The sequence below is a fragment of the Zalophus californianus genome, chromosome 17 (genome assembly GCF_009762305.2).
Source record: "Zalophus californianus isolate mZalCal1 chromosome 17, mZalCal1.pri.v2, whole genome shotgun sequence".
Classification (NCBI taxonomy): Eukaryota; Metazoa; Chordata; class Mammalia; order Carnivora; family Otariidae; genus Zalophus; species Zalophus californianus.
In genome coordinates, this window is record NC_045611.1 from 30,151,280 (window position 1) to 30,170,748 (window position 19,469).

The 19,469-nt window shown below is 37.6% G+C and overlaps 1 protein-coding gene across 6 annotated transcripts in view; it reads left to right on the top strand.

Annotated features, from left to right (window-relative positions):
- Nucleotides 1-19,469, top strand: part of RPGRIP1L (RPGRIP1 like) — a 94,362-nt gene that overhangs the window by 38,086 nt on the left and 36,807 nt on the right. For 4 of the 6 annotated variants that reach the window (XM_027619641.2, XM_027619646.2, XM_027619644.2 and 1 more), the window contains exons 13-19: nt 594-773; nt 1,310-1,427; nt 5,501-5,953; nt 9,526-9,677; nt 12,381-12,759; nt 16,645-16,835; nt 16,944-17,027. In XM_027619641.2, coding sequence (XP_027475442.1) covers nt 594-773; nt 1,310-1,427; nt 5,501-5,953; nt 9,526-9,677; nt 12,381-12,759; nt 16,645-16,835; nt 16,944-17,027 — 1,557 coding nt within the window. The remainder of the gene's footprint in view (nt 1-593; nt 774-1,309; nt 1,428-5,500; nt 5,954-9,525; nt 9,678-12,380; nt 12,760-16,644; nt 16,836-16,943; nt 17,028-19,469) is intronic. The other 2 variants (XM_027619645.2, XM_027619647.2) reach the window with 2 other exon arrangements.

The window sequence follows — 19,469 nt, forward strand, 5'->3', positions numbered from 1 at the left end:
AATGAATTATTCAGGAAAGTGGTCAGGTGACATTTAGTTACAGCATATACATATTTCATAATGACATCAAAATTACATTAAAATAGACCTCAAAAACTCTTATTTAAAGCACTTTCTCCAACTGTAACAAACATTTCACTTTTACACACCTCACTATAAAACTAATCAATAATTTTCTGTCCTAAGAGACCTTGGTACACCCTATTATCTTAAATAAAATATCGAATTGTAAATGTTACCAGAAGATATTTTTCAGTCCTAGGATATTCTGTTATTTATAAGAAGACACGAGAAAATACATTTCTTTCCCTTTAGATCAACACAGTGTAGCTTTTAATCAGTTGAAGAAATGGAAATAAATATACATGATTCTTCTTTATGTCATGAAGTAGTAAACTGTTTTTTGAATTCTCTGTAATTGTTCCAAATGACTATCCACATATATTTTCTGTATCAGGATAGTTTTGTTCCCGATGGAAAATGGAAATATATCTGTTTTCAATTAATGATTATTCCTTGCTATATCTATATTAATTCACATGATTACGTTTTAGAAACTCTTATTTCAGTAATAAAACATGTTTTTGTTTTAGGCTCAAAAATCACAAAAAAACGGAGACCTTTCCTTTTTAGAGAAAGTAGACAATAAAATTAACAAAGATCTAGAGCGCTCCATGAGAGAGCTACAAGCAACACATGCAGAAACGGTGCAAGAACTTGAAAAGACACGAAACATGCTAATTATGCAACATAAAATTAATAAAGATTATCAGGTAATGTGCTGCACGAAGACAGGATAACAGGCTTCCTGTGATATTCTACTGATGATTTACTTTTCTAAGCAGTATTATGTATTATCATCGGTTATAATCTCTTACCATGTATTACCACATGCCTGGAATTTGGCCTTGTAACTAGGTGCTTAGAGTAAATAGTTTAAAAACAAATAATTTTTTTAAAGGCCTGGTTTTAGAACAGAAACAGCGGCCATGAATTTACCTGTGCCAGTATTAGCACATTGTGCGAATGCATTGTAGTGCTTCTGCCACAACCACATGTTATCTTAGCCTTTAACAAACAGGAAAATCACCTCCAGGAGAAGGAATCTGGGGTCTTGTTAATTTTGTTTCTGATTTAAGAACATTGCCAAGCATAATTTTCTAAACTGTAAGCTATTTGAGGTCAGAAAATCACGGTTTACAGCTCCTGAGATCCCCAGGATCTAGGAAATGCTTGAGTCAGAGTTGCTTTAAAAAATGAAAATGGAACTAACCCTAAGTATTGAAACTTGTTATCTCATATTTTTTAGATGGAAGTTGAAGCAGTGACCCAGAAGATGGAAAATTTGCAGCAAGATTATGAACTCAAAGTGGAACAATATGTTCATCTTCTTGATAGCAGAGCTGCACGCATTCAGAAACTAGAAGGTACAATTCTTTGTCCACAGTACCTAGATGAATGGGTTTTACAGTAGTTGAAAATGTCATCCAAATCTACATTCATGATTTCTTTTTGCTCTGTTTTTTTCTAATTCATAGCTGTAATGAGAATTTACCAGAAAGGTTGTTTTTATCTGATTCTTTTCTACTCAAGAATTTTTAGTAATTTTCTATTGCTTTCCAAATTCAGTGTTGCAGGCAAAATTTCATAGTACTTTATGGAGTACCACAGAACTTCAGCACCCCATTCCTCATTTCTCTTCTAAGCAAGCTGTGTATCTCATCCAGACAAGTCTGCTTGCTCTTTGTCAGATTCACCTGTCTCAGTCCTACCACTGTACCTTTGCTCCACCTGAGCCTCCTTTTTACCCAACATATACCCTTTTTACCCTGCTTTGAAATCTAACCAAATGCAGTGCCTGCCTCTGCCGGAAAGCTGGCTCCCATCACTCCTAGCTATTCCTCTACTTGAAATGTCCTTGCAGTAGTTTCCAGGCTTGAGCGAGTATGAAAATCACATGAGGAACTTGTTTCAAATGTAGCTTCCTGGGACCTACCCCTAGAGATCCAGGGGTTCATGATTCTATATATTTAGAAATAACTCCGAGTGATTCAGATGGCAGGTGCAAAACTATACTTTGAAAAACACTAGACTTAGTACTTCCCATTTTCCCTCTTATGTACTCAAAAAATATGTGTGGGGATTATATTATGTAAGTGTTCTTCACTGTTGGAGTTTTGCATATTCCCTGTGACTGCAATATAAATTCTGTGAGGCTAAGTACTGAGTTTCTCTTTCATGTCTCCTGCCGTACAGTGTTTAATTCGAATGATTGATGCCAGCAGTAATTTGACACTCTTAAAAATTACTGAGGATCCCAAAGTCCTCTTGCTTATATGGGTTCTATTTATCATACTACGAATTAAAAGAGAAATTTTGAAAATACTTATTTTATGTCATGCTAAAATAATAAATCCATTACATGTTAACATAAATTACAGTATTTATTTTTTAAAAGCTGTATTTTCCATACCAAAAAAAATAGTGAGAAGAGTGACGTTGTTTTAAATTGTTTTACATTTTTTTAGTTGTTTGACGTTTTTGCAAACTTTTTGGTGTATACCTTAATAGAAAACAGCTGGGTTTTTAGACCTGCTTCTGCATTCAGTCTGTTATGATATCACACATTATGTAGTCTGGGGAACTCCATTAAACACTTGTGAGAGAATAAGAATGAAAAAGGCAAGTGACACACAGGATTATTTTAAAAACAGTTTTGACCTCACAAACCTTCAGAGCAGTTTCAGGGATCCTCAGGGTTCCCAAAGCACACTTTGAGAACCACTGCTTTAAGTAGAAGGATTCAATAAATATCTTTATGTGCCTGAACAGGGTTTTCTAAAAGTCAAAGAGAAGTATATACCTTTTATTTCAAGTAGAACTCAATAAAAATTTGCTTAATAGAATTTTCCTGAATAACAAGGAGATCACATAGTTTGGGATTTTCATCGCCTTTAGTCTTACTAAATCTTCACCAACGTATCTCATCTGTCCCCTAAATTCATTGATTGATTCCTTAAACATGCTCAGGCTCTTAATGCATCCTAAGCAATGTGCTAGGCAGGAAGAATCCAAATAGGAAAAAAAGAAAAAAGCTCAGGTACCAGCCTCCAGGAACTCCTAAGATGGAGCACATAGGTTAGGGGCGCCTGGGTGGCTCAGTTGGTTAAGCGTCTGACTTCGGCTTGGATCGTGATCTCATCGGGTCCTGGGATCTCCCTGCTCATGATCTCAGGTCCTGGAATCGCCCTGCATTGTCATGTCTGCCGCCCCTGCCCACCTCAGGCTCCACGCTCAGCGGGGATTCTGTTTCTCCTTCTCCCTCTCCCTCTTGGTCCTCCCCCCTGCTCATGCTCGCTTGCTCACTCTCTCTCTCTCTCTCTCTCTCAAATAAGTAAATAAAATATTTTTTTAAAAGAAAGATAGAGCACATAAATAGACAGTTATACTTGACCATGAAGAGTGTGAAGCTAGGAAAATGCAAAAGATACCAAGGAAACATTGAGGAGAGAATGCTTATTTAAACCTGAAGATTCAGAGAAGACTCCACAAAGTAGGTTTGGAATCTTTAAAGATGACAGAATTCACCACTAAGTAAAAGCAATGAAAGGCATTCCAGACAATAGGGGATGCAGGTAAAAATGCCCTAAATGTGAAGCACTGCCTTTCATTTGCAAAACTGCACCCAGATCTATCTAATTGGAACTCATAATTAGTAAAGGGAGGAGTATCTCTCCAGGAAAGGCTGGGAAGAGTCAAATCATGAAGGCCCTGTTTGCCACCTTGAAGAGTTTGAAACTTAATAACCTGAAAACCACTAAGCAATTTTGAAGATAGGCAGTAATACACCCAGAACTACATTTTGGAGATTATGCTACAGTTATTAGAAAGAAGATTTGAAGGAAGGAAGCACTTTGGGTTCCATAATAATCTGGGTAGTAAACACTGGGAACATAGGTAAGGTAGCATTAGTGGACAGAGAATGGACAGGGACAAACTTGGAAAGACTTAGGAGACAGGTTTTTTTTGTTTTGTTTTTTTTAAGATTTCATTTAATTTGAGAGAGAATGAGATAGAGCATGAGAGGGGGGAGGGTCAGAGGGAGAGGCAGACTCCCCGCTGAGCTGGGAGCCCAATGCGGGACTCGATCCCGGGACTCCAGGATCATGACCCGAGCCGAAGGCAGTCACCCAACCAACTGAGCCACCCAGGTGCCCCGAGACAGTGTTGAATAGTAATGACCCTATGGATGTGGGGACAGTTAAGAGAAAGAGAAACTAGAACGATTCTGTAGCAACAAGCTTAGGCAACTGGATGAATGCTAACACCAGCGCTTGAGACTCAGAGTACAGAAATAACTAGAAGAGAGTACTCTACATTGGCTCTATTCTATTTTGGATATATTGAGTTTGATGTGGCTAGGGGATATCTAGACAGAGGGCCCAGCAAGCCATGAGATGTATGGGTCTGGAGTTCAGGAAATAAATCTGAATTAAAAGTGGAAAAAGGGGAGTCTGCATATTGATAGTAGCAGAAGTCATAAAAGATAGAGGTTACCCATAAGAATATGTACACTAACAGAGAATAAAAACAGGGCCCCCAGCAAACTATGAGAAAAAGAGAAACCCTTTAAAAAAACAAGAGAGGTAGGAGAAGCAGGGCAGCTGATGACATGGAAACCAGAGTAGGACAGAGGTTCATAAAAGGGAAAGTGACCATCAATGTCAAGGAAGGAAAGAAATCAAGTGATACAAGGACCAAAGTCTATTCCATCTAGCAATTAATTCATTATCGGTGACCTTTTCTGGAGCAGTTTCATGAGAAAAGTAGGGCAGATACTCTTTGCAGGAGGTTGAAGAGTGTCTGTTAGATGAGGAATTGTAGACACAAGCATACGTTACTTTTTCCAGAAATTTGGATGTTAACATGGGGATAAAATGTGTATCTAGAGAGAGATATAGCTGTTTAAAAAGCAGCTTTATGGAAGTACAATTAACATACTTTAAACTGCACAGCCTGGTGAGTTTGGGCCCATGGCTACACTGTGAAACCATCACCACAATCAAGGCAATAAATATATCCATCACCCCAAAAGTAGAAAAGTGGATATTTTAATAAGCTGAAGGGAAGGAGCCAGTGGAAAGAGAAACTGACTTTAAAGGAGAGAATATAATAAAGCAGAAGCAGAGGAATAAGGAGAATCCAAATATTTACCTCAGCTGTGCATTCAAAAGCCTTTTTCTCTTTTCTCTTTTTCCTTTCCCCTGGTACAGGCTGTATTATAACTTGAGTTGTAATTTTGTTGTTAATAAGTGATGTCAAAACAAAGGATGAATTTTTGTAGAATACAATATTACTCACAGAAAAACAGTGTAGTTATAGAATTTAAGACTGAGACTCTTCACCAAAGCAGTTAAGACTTCATACCACTTCAAAAGCCACTTTGTATCTTCATATGTCAATATTTAAAAATATCTAAACTGTGTGTCTTCTCTTGCAGCCCAATTAAAGGATATTGCCTATGGCACCAAGCAGTATAAATTTAAACCAGAAATCACGCCAGATGACTCCATTGATGAATTTGATGAAACCATTCACTTAGAACGAGGCGAAAACCTATTTGAAATCCATATCAACAAAGTAACCTTTTCTTCTGAAGTTTTACAGGCATCTGGAGATAAAGAGCCTGTCACTTTCTGTACCTATGCTTTCTATGATTTTGAGCTACAGACAACTCCCATAGTGCAAGGCCTTCACCCAGAATATAACTTCACTTCTCAATATCTCATTCATGTTAATGACTTATTTTTACAATATATTCAGAAGAATACCATCACTCTTGAGGTCCACCAAGCTTACAGCACAGATTATGAAACAATTGCGGCAGGTCAGTTGAGATTCCATGAAATTCTAGAAAAAAGTGGTCGAATATTTTGCACAGCAAGTTTGGTTGGTAAGTACAATCTTATAAGCTTTGGATATGTGAATCACTAATTTGGTTTATATATTAATATGGTGTTCTACATTACTGTCTTCTCTTAGGGATTCAAGATGCCTTGAGGGTGGGACAGTGTCCCCTAATTGATCTGCCCACAGTTGACTGGACAATCCTAAATGTCATTGATGATGTCAATTGCAATGACTATTAATTTTTTAAAAGTTTATAAGTGCAGATATTTATTTACCATATTAATACCCTTTTTTGATTAAACATTAATTGTAGATTCATCAAATATTTTTTAAGAGCTTATGTTATCGCTGTTACTAGGCATTGGAAATACAGTGGTCACCGCTAAGTAAGATAGACAGAGCCCCTACCATCATGTAGCTTACCTTCTAGAGGGGGAGACAGGCCATAAAACAAATATATATCTCATCGGGTGAAGAAAAATGAACAGGCTAATGGGAGAGATGGAAGGTTGCTAATTCAGATAAGGACTTCCCTGGTGGTTGACAGTGATAAAGACCTGAGTAAAGATCCATGACAGGATCCAGGGGAAGAATGTTTCATGCAGAGGTAACAGCAAGTACCAAGGTGGAGGGACAAACATGACATGTTGGATGAACAGCAAGAAGGCCAGTGGCTAAAGCAGAAATGTGATTAAAGCAATAGAAGGATGACTATGCAAAGTCAGTCAGAGAAAGGCAAATACCATATGATTTCACTCACATTTGGAATTTAAGAAACAAAACAAACGAACAAAGGGAAAAAAGGGGAGGGGGATGGCAAACCAAGAAACAGACTCTTAACTCTAGAGAAACAAACTGCTGGTTACCAGAAGGGAGGTGGGTGGGGGATGGGGAAATAAGTGATGGGGATTAAGGAGGGCACTTGTCATGATGAGCCCTGGGTGATGTACGGAAGTGTTGAATCGCTAAATGGTTCCTGAAACTAATATTACACTATATGTTAACTAACTGGAATTTAAATAAAAACTTAAGGAAAAAAAAAAAAGGAAAGTACACTTTAAAACACACACACACACACACACACACACACACACACAGTGGAAGGACCAGATCATGCTCTAGAAACTTGTAGGTCATGGTGAGGCAAATGGATTTTTTTTCTCTGGGTGATGAAACTCATTGGAGAGTTTTGAGGAGCTAAGTGACGGAATCACACATAGGTTTTAAAAAATCACCCTGGGTGCTGGGGAAAAATAGTCTTTCCGGGCCAAGAGGAAAAACTAGGACCATTATCAGGCTATTGCATTAATCTGCGGAAAGATGATGGTGGCTTGGATTAAGATGGTAATGAGAAGAGTGACAAGAAGTGGTTATTTTCAGTTTATGTTTGATTAACTTTAAGACTTGCTTATCAATCAAATGGAGAGTAATGAAGGTAATGGAGAAGACAAGAATTTCTGGCATGCACAACAAGGAGAATCATGAGCCCATTTATTGAGATAGGCCTGGGAAAGGAACAAATCTGAGGAAGAAAATCAAGAATTTTGTTTGACAAGTTAAGACTGGCTGCCTGTTGGACAGCCAAGTGGAGATGGCATGTGAGCAGTTGGATACGCCAGCCCTCGCCGGAAGGTCAGGGATAAACATATGAAAGGAGGAGTCATTACCATATGGGATATATTTTAAGCCTTTGGCCTAGGTAATATCACATAGAGAGTGAATGTACACAAAGGGGAGCAAGTGGCCAAGGACCGAGCCTTGGAAAACCACACAATTTAGAGTTCAGGAAGAAGAGACACCAGCAAAGGAAACTAAAGAGTGGCTAGCAATTTAAAAGGCAAGCCAAGAGCATACAGTATCCTTAATGGCCACACTTCCAAAAGAGGCCAAGTAAAGAAACCATTTCAAGAAGAGGGTGACTTACAATCAGAGAAAGACATGTATCACATGACCTCACTGATATGAGGAATTCTTAATCTCAGGAAACAAACTGAGTGTTACTGGAGTGGTCGGGGGTGGGAGGGATGGGGTGGCTGGGTGATAGATATTGGGGAGGGTATGTGCTACGGTGAGTGCTGTGAATTGTGCAAGACTGTTGAATCACAGATCTGTACTTCTGAAACAAATAACGCAACATATTTTAAGAAAAAAGAAAAAGAAGAAGATAACAGAAGAGGAAGAAAAGGGGAGTATGTCAGAGGGGGAGACGAACCATGAGAGATGATGGACTCTGAAAAAGAAACTGAGGGTTCTAGAGGGGAGGGGGGTAGGGGGATGGGTTAGCCTGGTGATGGGTATTGAGGAGGGCACGTTCTGCATGGAGCACTGGGTGTTATGAACAAACAATGAATCATGGAACACTGCACCAAAAACTAATGATGTAATATATGGTGATTAACATAACAATAAAAATTAAAAAAAAAAAAAAAAAAGAAGAGGGTGACTTAGCATCTGGGGAGGGATTTTATTTATTCATTGATCGATCACAGGGGTAACATTATTTACATGATTCACAAATCAAAAGGTATAAAAGTTTATACTATAAAATCTCTCTCTCCTATTCCTGTCCCTCAGCTACCCTGGAACCTCTCACCAAAGGTTGCAAATTCTTCCAAAGCAATTTTAAGCGTATACAAGCAAATATGTGTATCCATTAATATTCTCATTTTAGGACTTTTTTTTAAAATGATAGCAGATCTCAATCATGTTTGTGTGTTGATGAGAATGATCCCTTAGTGTGAAAGAAATTGATGAAGTAGAAGAGAATGGGGAAATAGTTTTAATAATATAGTATGCTCAGGAAAGTTTATGTACAGAATATCATCTATTCAACAAATATTGAGTACTAGTCCCTAGTATACTAGTCCCTCCGGTAGGAATATATCAGTGGAAACCACAGTCCTCGGCCCTCAAGAAACTTATAGTGTGGGTGGAGAAATACACTGGTGAACAGATAGTTATGTGAAAGGAATCAGTGTCCTAATGAGAGGACATATCCTTCCCCTCTTTGAAGGAAGCAGAGAACACTTAATTCCCCCAGGAGCTGTGGAGGAAATCTTCACAGAGGAAGAGCGATGAGGAGCTGAAAAGAAGAGTTGAAAAGAAGAGTTGAGGGTGTACAGGGCAAACATGCAAGTATGAATTACATCCGGCATATGTTTGGCATAGCTGTGGCATTTGTCCGTGTACTTGTGGCACAGTAGAGAAGTGGGAAGGGGCCAAAGACTTCTCAAAAGTTGAATCATGATGTGGAATTTCATATTTATAATTTTGAGATTTCATATTGTGATTTCATATTGTATCTGTCAGTCTACATTGAGTACAACTGGTTAAAAACAAGCTACTATGGCATCAGAAAGAATGTGGAGTATTTAATACAGTGTTTAGTTTTTTTCTTTATATTTTAGAAGGATTGAAATAGTATAAATTGGAATATCTCAAACATAATTTGACATAGCTCTTTAATAATACTTAACATACAATGAAACTCATACTTGCAGAAGAAACTTTATTTTCTTCAGCTCTGTTCTTTGCCAATCACACATCATTTGTGCAAGTCATATATTATTTTACTCAGTATAAAATTTTAACAGTGAGTTATGCTTTGGTTTGTAGGAACTAAAGGAGACATCCCAAATTTTGGCACAGTGGAATACTGGTTCAGATTACGGATTCCCATGGATCAAGCAATTCGACTTTATCGAGAACGAGCAAAGGCTTTGGGATATATAACATCAAATTATAAGGGGCCAGAGCAAATGCAATGGGTGAGCTGGTTGGACTTTAAGACATTTTTATGATACAGAAATTTTATGTCTTTTTATGTCATGCTTTAAACCAAAATCATTTTCTTTCACAGCCATCAAGTGACTCTTTTTAACTTTTTATTTTGAAATAATTATACTGATAGGAAATACAAAAACAGTACAGAGAAGTTCTATGTACCCTTCACCCCCCTTCTCCCAGTTGTAACATCTTACCTAACTATAGTACATGATCAAAACCAGGAAATTGACACTGGTACAATGCCATTAACTAGACTGCAGACCTTATTCGGATTTTATCAGTTTTTACATGCACTCGCATGTGTGTGTGTGCATGCATATTATTAGTTCTGTGCAGTTTTATCATGTGTGTGTATTCATGTAACTACCACCACAAGCAAGATTCAGAATTGTTCCATCACCACAAAGGAACTCCCTTGTGCTACCCAGGGTACTTTTGGAAAAATAGAATTGCAGTACCCTGAATTGGAAGTTTAAATGCAATTCCTGAGAGCAGCATTTCCCAAACTGTGTTTCATGTAGTCTTAATGGCCATACTTCCAAAAGAATTCCATGATCCAATGAATGCAGAAAGCACTAAAGTGAGCAAAGTGAAATAGGGTCCTTGACTTCTCATGTATAATAAGAATCCCAAGAGGAAAGTTTAAAGTATGCACTTGAGTAACAAAGGGATAAAATATAGTTGAAACATTTTGGAATGTCTGCTCAAATCATAATTATCATTTTTCATTTGGACGACTGTCACTCCCAGTCTTTGGGGATTTATGTCTGATGGTCCTGTTCTCTCCCACTCTCTGCTCAATTATGACTAATGATTCAGGGGTATCCACCTGACCCCAGTTAAGCCAATCGGATTCTGCTTTCAAGAGAAAGCAAGACTCTCCATGCTTGGAACATGTAAAATTGAGAGCTGTGGGGCTGCCATCTTCTACCATGTTAACCAGCAAAGGAAAGAAAATGGGTCTGGAGAGAAAGAATAATGAGCAAGCATACAGAGAAAAATGGCCACTAGATCAAGTGTAAATTCTGGTGGTTTTCCAGTCCTGTTACCTTCCTCAGGCCCACCCGCATTTCTGCTATACAATTCCATGAAATAACTATATGGACTTGCATTAACGTCTCTTTTTGTTGTATTTGCTAGATGGAATTAGTTTCTATAATTTTCAGTTAAATAACCATGACTAATATAACACTGATTCCCAAACTTAAGAAAGAGTGACACCTGTTTCCCAGAGATCATCTTTCTGGACTAGTATTCTTCAGAACAGACATTGGGAAATGCTGTTAATGGAAAAGAGAATTAAAAATAGACCAGGTTATTTATTTAGTTTTGTAGTTTAATTGTTTTTAGACTCCCATTTTCTGGCTTGGGTGAGTCATTTGTTGGAATTCCAGCTCTTGTGGGTAGATTTGGAGTGAGAAGCAGAGGGGGTACTTTTTAAATCATTCCACTCAGCATTCTATAGCTGAGTACAGGTTTCTTCTCAGGTTTCTCCTCTCCACACCACCAGATGTCTCTACTGAGGACATTATGAGTTTGGGTCTATTTTGCCTTCTCCAGTAAACTTCGCTGGAGTCAAAGGTTCCAGATGCTCAATCCAGATTCAGAAATGCAGTGAAAGAGGAGCCCCTTTGTGGAAAATAGAGAATTCTCCAACACTAAACTAAACAAGGCCCGGGAACACTAACATTTCTTTGTCCCAGGGCATCAGCTATGGTGGGCTTAACAAGTTAATTAGGGCAATTGTTTGTTAAAACACTTATGCACCGGCTACGTGAACAATAGTTTTATAAGGGGCCATAGAGTAGCTTCTAGTTCTGCTTTATAATTCCTTTCACTCATCTTTCTTCTTTTTCTTTTTTTAAGATTTTATTTATTTAATTGAGAGAGAGAGAACGAGAGATAGAGAGCACGAGAGGGAAGAGGGGTCACAGGGAGAAGCAGACTCCCTGCTGAGCAGGGAGCCCGATGTGGGACTCGATCCGGGGACTCCAGGATCATGACCTGAGCCGAAGGCAGTCGCTTAACCAACTGAGCCACCCAGGCGCCCCACTTTCTTCTGAAATGTCCTCCCAATCCTAACTTGTTTTTGCCGTCCAGTGCTTATCTCTGACCCTGTTCTCTTTTTCTTATATTAGTTGAACTTCAATTTACTGGCTAATCTTAGGCCATGTATCTGCGTCCCCAAACACCATTGGTTGAAGATGAGGGCCAACCCAAATATAATGAAAGAATCTCTCTGGGTGGGCTCCATCAAATTCACTGGATTCTTACATAACAGTGAGTTATGATCACAATAGCTGGAGCGGTTGAAGGATTAGCTCTTAATAAAATTGTGAACTAGAGGACATTTGTCTTTGGATCCATCTGTTCACTTTACTCATTAGTTATTAAATAGAATTAAAGAATATCAATTCTTGGTTTTATTTTGTTTTAACAACAGTCTCTACAGGTATGCTCAGTCATCTATATTTATTGCTAATAGCCCAAGATCAACTGTTCACACATGTTCTAGGAAATATTAGTTTTGACTAAGAATCAGGTCTTTTACTGAGAAATTCACTATGAAGTTGAAATATACAGCTTTTTGTCCATTTACAAAATTTTTTTTGCTTGGGATTTAGCAGCTGCTATTTATCTTTTCATTGTATTATTACTATAAGATAAATATTTTTTTTTTCCAGTCAAGTCAGCAAGCACCCAAAACTGCTCAGCTCAGTTCTACTGATTCCACAGATGGCAACTTAAATGAACTTCATATTACAGTCAGATGTTGCAGCCACTTGAAGTCCCGAGCAAGCCACCTTCAGCCACACCCATATGTTGTGTACAAGTTTTTTGATTTTGCTGACCATGATACAGCCATCATTCCCAGTAGCAATGATCCACAGTTTGATGATCAAATGTGTTTCCCAGTGCCAATGAATATGGATTTGGATCGATACCTTAAGTCAGAGTCTCTGAGTTTTTATGTATTTGATGATAGTGATACTCAAGAGAATATATATATAGGAAAAGTCAATGTGCCTCTGATTTCATTGGCACATGACAGGTGTATCTCAGGTAAGCATATTTATTGAGTCTATGAAATTGTAAAAACAAACCTAAATTATATTTCGGTTATGGATATGACCTTCCTAAGGTTCTCAGATAATCTTAAATGTTGGGCCTACAGTTTTTTTCCTATTTTCTTAGTAGTTGTTCTACAGATTACAATATGTATCTTACCAGTCTAAAATTAATGGTGACAACTCCATCAAAATATAGAAAGTCTGTCCCAGTATAATTCCATTTCCTCCCCCCTCCTTTGTGCTATTATTGTCATGTATTTATGTAAAGAATGCCTATATATGTTACAAATCCAACAATACAATGTTATAATTATTGCATTGTATAACTTTTTGTCTTTTTTTTTTTTAAGATTTTATTTATGTAATTGACAGAGAGATAGAGCCAGAGAGCACAAGTGGAGGGAATGGCAGAGGGAGAGGGAGAAGCAGGCTCCCCACCGAGCAGAGAGCCTGATGCAGGGCTTGATTCCAGGACCCTGGGATCATGACCTGAGCCAAAGGCAGACGCTTAACCATCTGAGCCACCCAGGCACCCAACTTTTTGTCTTTTAAGAAAGTCAAGAGAAGGGAGAATATCTATAATTATAGGAGACTTTCACATTAACTTGCGTGTTTACCATTTCTGGTATTCCTCTTTTTTTTTTTTTTTTTCCTCCATTTCTGGTATTCTTTATTTCTTCTTATGGATTTGAGTTACTGTCTGGTGTTATTTCCATACTCCAATATAACTCCATTGCCTCTCTCTCCTTTATGCTGTTATGATGATATATTTTTTATCTTTATATAAGTTCAACAATATAATTTTACTATCGTTTTATGCAATTGTCTTTTAAATCAGTTAAGAGAAGAAATAACAAAAAATATATTTACACTGTCTTTCATAATTACCTATGTGATTACTTTTATTGGTCCCTGTTCCTTCGTGTTGATTTGAGATCTGGTATTACTTCCTTACAACCTAAAGAACTTCCTTTGATATGTCTTGTAACTCAGGTCTGCTGATAATGAATTCTCTTAATTGTTATCTAGGAATGTCTTTATTTTGCTTTTATTTTTTGGAGGATAGTCTTGCCGGGTATAATGTTCTTAGTCATCAGTTATTTTTTTTCTTTGGCACTTTGAGTATATCAGATGACTAATTTCTGGCATGCATTGTTTCTAATGAGAAATCAGCTGTTATTATTATGGTTCCCTTGTACTTGATACTATCTTCAATATCTTCTTTTTAGTGTGTGTGTGTGTATGTGTGTGTGTATGTATGGCTTTAAACAGACTATGATGTTTATGATGTGGATCCCACTGTGCTTATCCTGCTTAGAATTTGTTGAGCTTTATGTGCAGGGTACTGTTAGGTACCAAATTTGGGGAGTTTTCTGCTGTTATTTCTTCAATTTTTTTCTGCCCTTTCTTCCCTCTTGGACTCCCATTACATGTACATTTGTGTTTAATGGTGTCTCATATTCTCTGAAGCTCTATTCATTTTTCTTCATTTTTTTTTCTCTGCATATTGGATAATCTCTGTTGGTCAGTATTCAAGTTCACTGGTTCTTTCTTCTGCCAGCTCAAATCTCCCACTGAGACCCTCTACTGATTTTTTTTTTTTCATTTTAGTAATTGTAACTTCAACTCCAGAATTTCTATTTAGTTCTTTCTTTTTTATAAAATTTCTCTCTTTATTATATTATTTTTTATAAATCATTGTCATCACAGTTTAATTCTTTAAATATCATTTAATTTTTTGAACATATTTATAATAGCTGTTCTGAGGTTTGTGTCTGTTAAGTGTAATATTGAAACACTGACAGAAGGTGTCTCTTGATGGCCTTTTTCCTATGTGTGCAGCATACACTCCTGCTTCACATGTGCCATGATTTTTTGTCATTGTTTAAAACTGGACATTTAGGATACTATATTATAGCAGCTCTAGATTTCAATTGTCTCCTACTCCACAGGGTGGTTCTCCTGACGTTTTTGCTTGGCAATTTGCCTAAACTAATTCTGTATCTTCCTCTCACTGTGCCCACTGATGTTTCTGCTAAGTTTTTATTTGTTTAATTTTAAGCTTGAGTCAGCGTAGTTTAGTGGTCATTGATTGGTCAGAGGTTGTACTTAAACACCTTGAGCTAGTAGGCTTCCACCCTTTGTCTGTGGATTAGCGTACGGGTTGGGTAATGAGTTTTCAAAGTTCACGCAGTCTACAGGTCTCATGTTCAGCCAGAGAAGTAGCTTATTAGAGTCTGTTCTGACTCTTACTGTTGTTACTGAGTTTCTATAGATTCTCATCAATAAATGTTCTCAATTTGTTGTACACCTTTGTTCAATTTCTAGAGCACTTAAATGGTTGGGGGTTTTTTATCATTTTGTCCAGTTTTATCATGTCATTCTTTTTTTTTTAAGATTTTATTCATTTACTTAATTGACAGAGAGCGAGAGAGGGAACACAAGCAGGGTGAGGGGCAGAGGGAGAAGCAGGCTTCCCGCCGAGCAGGGAACACAATGCGGGGCTCAATCCCAGGACCCTGGGATCATGACCTGAGCTGAAGGCAGTCGCTTAACTGACTGAGCCATCCAGGCGCCCCTTATGTCATTCTTTTTGTAGAAAGGATTTACTGAGCTCTTCACTCAGCCATTCTAGAAGTCCCACCTGTCCCTGTAGTAGAAGTTTATCATCTCCTTATATTCCATCTATATTCTTTTGTTCTAAAGTCTAGAGTTGTTTTGGGGCACCTGGTTGGCTCAGTCGTTAAGCATCTGCCTTGGGCTCAGGTCGTGATCTCAGGGTCTTGGGATCAAGCCCCGCATCAGGCTCCCTGCTCCGCAGGAAGCCTGCTTCTCCCTCTTCCGCTCCTCCTGCTTGTGTTCCCTCTCTCGCTGTGTCTCTCTCTGTCAAATAAATAAATAAAATCTTAAAAAAAAAAAGTCTAGAGTTGTTTTGTTTCTCTTTCCCAGCCAGCCATTAAAAGATATATCAAACACTTGAGGACCAAGTAAGATACTACTCCTAAACAAAAGTTATACTTGAAATATAGATTTGTTTTTTTCAAGTCTGGAATTTTTCATACTGAAAAATTTAGTGCAGGGGCGCCTGGGTGGCTCAGTTGGTTAAACGTCTGCCTTCAGCTCAGGTCATGATCCCGAAGTCCTGGGATCGAGCCCCGCATCAGGCTCCCTCTTCAGTGGAGAGCCTGCTTCTTTCCCTGCCCCTCACCCTACTCGTGCTCCCTCTCTCAAATAAATAAATAAAATCTTAAAAAAAAAAAAAAAGAAAATACAATGACTAAAATTTGTGACTCTGTATTACAGTTGCAGCTAGGTGATACTTTTTATTACTGTTTCAGGCAGTTTGTCTATTTTCTGGACATTTTTTGTTGTGCCGCTATTAATTTGGAGTAATTTAACAAATCCCAGTAAAATATATTTAAAATTATGATAAAATTATGTGGTAATATGAAGACTTCCTTGGATATATAAATTATTTGAAATTGTGAAGTTTTAATATATTTTTCTATAGAGACAAGTCTTTTGCAAGAATATTTAAGGCAAAAGGAGATTGATACTTGAGCTATAACCCAGATAATGTCTTAGAGGAAGGCTAAGAATTCTGAATAATCTCTGAATTTAATTTCAGTGAATTAAAATATTTATAAGTTAATTTTCTCTTCTTGGAATCAGTATTATCACTAAGGCCTTAACTTCTGAAAGGAGTCTGCTTCAGAGATGAACCTGTCATAGATTATTTTGTCTTTATTCTCTAAGCCATTTGAGGTGTGAGTAAAAGCCAAAATTATTTTTAAAGTTGTGGGTAGTTCTTCTTTAATTCTTATGATAATAAAACTTCACTCTAGCATTAATTAAAATTGTTTTTGTAACTTGACAGGAGTGTTTGAGTTAACAGATCATAAAAAGCATCCTGCAGGAACCATCCATGTTATATTGAAATGGAAATTTGCTTACCTTCCACCCAGTGGATCTGTAACAACTAAAGACTTAGGAAATTTTATACGCAAAGAAGATTCAGAAGTTGTTCAAAGAGCACCTCCGACATCCTCTGTTAGCGCAGTAGTTGTTGTGAGTAACAATGACTTTGAATTTATTTAAAAAAGAAAGAAAAAATGGTTGTAGTTTTATCTAAGTGTATGTTCATCATACTCAGTTTGACATATTGATTTATCTTAGGTACCAACACCAAAACCAAGACAGCGTTTAACACCTGTAGATAAGAAAGTGTCTTTTGTGGATATCACACCACAACAGAGTTCTGTAAGTAGTAAACACTGAAAATACTGATTTTTCTCTCTCATACCAAATATTTTTTTTTAAGATTTTATTTATTTATTTGAGAGAGAGAGAAAAAGAGAGAGCACGAAAGGGAAGAGGGTCAGAGGGAGAAGCAGACTCCCTGCTGAGCAGGGAGCCCGATGTGGGACTCAATCCCGGGACTCCAGGATCATGACCTGAGCTGAAGGCAGTCGCTTAACCGAGCCACCCAGGCGCCCTCTCTCATACCAAATATTTTAAATAAATGATGTAGGTGTTGTATACCCTACCTGATTTCAGAGGAAACCAGTGAATAAAATACTTCTTTTTCCTTTAATGTTAGCTCTTAATTTGGCACTGTGTATAAATGTTAAGTCTTCTTACTCTGATCTAAACCCTCTTTTGACACCATTTGTAACTCCAGCTACTACCCTGATCCTCTTCCCCCATTTATGGGACGGGAAAAAAAAGAAACCTCTTCAGAAAGTCTCAATTCTGTTTCCCATTCTTCACATACACCATTTCTTGAACTCACTCTAGTCAAAATTCGTCCTCATTAAAACCAGTCTTGCTAAGTTCACAATGACTTTGACTTTGCCATATCCAGTAGTCAGTTCTCAGTCCCCATCTTTATCTCCCAGTAACATTCGACACAGTGGAATACTTGCTCCCTCTTCCCTTGGCCTCTGGGACACCATGCCTTTCTAGATTCTCTCCAGCTTTATCAGTTGTTCTTCTCACTGTCCTAGACCATATCTCTCAGTGTAGAGGTGCCTCAGCAGTTTCACTGCAGACCTAGACCTCTTCTCACTCTGTATATACATTCACAGGTCTTAGCCAGTCTCATAGTTTTAAACATCTAGATGCAATCACTCTCATATTTATTATCTTCAGTCTTGATCTCGCTGCCAAATTGCAGATTTATTTTCTCCCCGTTTATTTCATATGCACCCGGATGTGTAATAGGAATCTAAACTTAACATGTCACAAACCAAATGTGACTTCACATCCCCCTTCCAAAATGTTTCTTCCATTGTTTCCTATTCTCAATAGATGACGAACCATTCACCCAGTTGCATAGTTATTAAATTTTGAAGGCATCCCTTTGTCATTCTCTTTTTCACATCCTACGTCCAGTTCATCCACAAAACCTGTCAGCTATACTTTCAAAACATATCCTGTATTTACATCATCTCCACTGTCACCACTCAAGTCACCATCATCTCTTTTGGACTTTAAAAAAAATATATTTTCCTTGTAATTGAGATATAACTCTTAAATAGTTAGAGGATACAAAACTTAAGCCCCCAGCTCAATGAATTTTTACCTATGTACACACCTGGGTAAACAACACCCAGATCAAAATATTTTTTCTCGGGGCGCCTGGGTGGCTCAGTCCATTAAGTGTCTGCCTTCAGCTCAGATCATGATCTCAGTCCTGGGATGGAGCTCCACGCTGGGCTCCCAGCTCAGTGGGGAGTCTGCTTCCCCTCTCTGGCTGCCCCCCCACTTGTGCTCTCTCTCTCATGCTTTCTCTCTCAAATAAATAAAATCTTTAAAAATTAAAAAATAAAAATATTTTTTCTCCTCAGAGCTTATGATGATACCTGGCATATACAGTGCATTTATTTATATATGTGCTAAATAAATGAATTCAATAACTATTATTCAGGCCATATTTAACAGCAAACACTTACTGAGTGCTCATTATGTGTCAGACCCTGAACTAAATGCTTTATGTCCACAAACTCATTTAATCCTAAGAACAACCTTATGATCATACTAGAATTATTGCCATTTAAAGATCAGGGAAGTAAGGGGTATCTGGGTGGCCCACTCTGTTAAGCGTCCAACTCGTGGTTTCACATCAGGTCATGATCTCATGGCTTGTGAGATGGAGCCCTGGCAAGTCTTGTTCTCAGGGCAGAGTCTGCTGGAGATTCTCTCCCTCTCCTTCTGCCCTTCCCCTGCTTGCTCTCTCCCACTCTCTCAAATGAAAATATATCTTTAAAAAAAAAAGAAAAGATCAGGAAAGTAATATGTACAGAGCTTAAGTAACACTCAAGGGCAAAATATTAGATCTGGAATTTGAACATAAGTAGCCGGATTCCTACATAAATAATTATAAATATAAAAAAGACATACATAGACACGGAGATGTTTGTTGTAATGTTAGTCACAAAAGCTGAAAATAGTGAATTAGTTAAATGTCCAACACCAGTAAAGTGGTTCATTAAATTATGATAAATCCATTCATTTTAATATTATATCGTATCAAAAATGTTTACCCAAAGTTTCATACCAGGAGAAAATTTTATCTTGTAATATTAAGGTTTTTTTTAAATATAACAGGATATATTGTATTTATAATTACCACTGTGTAACCAAGAAAGTTTTTTATGTGCATTAAAAATTAATCATGAAGGGGCACCTGGGTGGCTCAGT